The sequence below is a fragment of the Buceros rhinoceros genome, unplaced genomic scaffold (genome assembly GCF_000710305.1).
Source record: "Buceros rhinoceros silvestris isolate BGI_N320 unplaced genomic scaffold, ASM71030v1 scaffold12330, whole genome shotgun sequence".
Classification (NCBI taxonomy): Eukaryota; Metazoa; Chordata; class Aves; order Bucerotiformes; family Bucerotidae; genus Buceros; species Buceros rhinoceros.
Window position 1 is genome coordinate 20281 of NW_010391350.1, and position 1135 is coordinate 21415.

Below are 1135 nucleotides of genomic sequence, written 5' to 3' on the forward strand. Positions count from 1 at the left end.
GCCCCGACCTCTTGGGCCAAGTTGCGGCTGAGAGCCATGGCCTGGAAGGTCTCGACTGCCCCCTTGGTGGCACCTGCCCGTGCCTCCTGCACCTGTCGTGACAGACCCTGGGGACAGCAGTGTCACCTCAGGACCAGCAGGCAAAAAGAGGGGGACAGGGGGAGCAGGGAAGGGACAGGGGGCATGGAGGGGACAGTGAGGACAGAGATGGGTTGGTGGGCACAGGGATGAGACAAAGGGCGCAAGGAGGGGACAGTGGGCATATGGAGGGGACAGTGAATATGGAGAAAGGACAAAGGGTGTACTGAGGGGACCGTGGGCACGGGAAGAGGATGGTGGGCATGTGGAGGGGACAGTGGGCATGCAGAAGTGACAAGGGACCCATGACCCCTTCCCAGTACCTGCTGGATGTTGCCGATGCTCCGTGGCAGTAGCACGACGACAGGCAGTGACAGGAAGGTGACAAAGGCCAGGCGGGGCGACAACCACACCATGGTGACCAGGAGAAAAACACCCCGTGCCAGGTACCACAGCAACAAGCTGAGCGCCTCAGACACTGCCTCATGGACCGACTCCACGTCCCCTGTCACCTGCACCATCACCGCCCCGGTACCTGTCGCCTGCAGGGAGGTGACATCTTGTCGCAGGACAGCAGCGAAGACACGACGTTGGAGACGTCCCAAAGCCCGGCTCAAGATCCCCGTGTAGGTGACATCGCAGGTGAATTCAGTGACAGCGCTACGGGGGTGGCACCAGAGTGCTTAGTATGGAGACACGTGTGTCACCCCCCTCCCCGCGTGACCATCCTACCTGATGAGTCCCAGCAGAGCCATGGGCCAAGCAGCTGCCATCTCATCCTTGCTAGCCACCCAGTCAGTGACGCGTCCCGTGAAGTAAGGGAGAGCCACCTCCCCTGCCGGGGTGGGAGGGGACACAGTGTCAGGACGATGGGACCTCCCCGGTGCCTGTGTCACCCCCATCGTGGGACAGGGGAACCCCATGGTGTGACCTTGAGGGACTGGCACTGCATGTTGTGTTCCCCATCCCCATCCCACTGGGGGCTGACACCCCTCCCCAAACCTCAGAGCAACCCTCCCCCGGGCGCTCGCCCCGCCAAAGCTGGATGCTGCCCCCA

The 1135-nt window shown here is 62.7% G+C and overlaps 1 protein-coding gene across 1 annotated transcript in view; it reads right to left on the reverse strand.

The window, feature by feature from the left end:
• Positions 1-913, reverse strand: part of LOC104498062 (antigen peptide transporter 1-like) — a gene marked incomplete at its 5' end in the record, with an annotated part of 4450 nt that extends 3537 nt beyond the window's left edge. Inside the window, 3 exons of the mRNA XM_010141392.1 lie at positions 42-107; positions 402-738; positions 811-913. Of these exons, the coding sequence (XP_010139694.1) occupies positions 42-107; positions 402-738; positions 811-913 (506 nt within the window). The remainder of the gene's footprint in view (positions 1-41; positions 108-401; positions 739-810) is intronic.
• Between the last annotated feature and the right edge of the window lie 222 nt (positions 914-1135).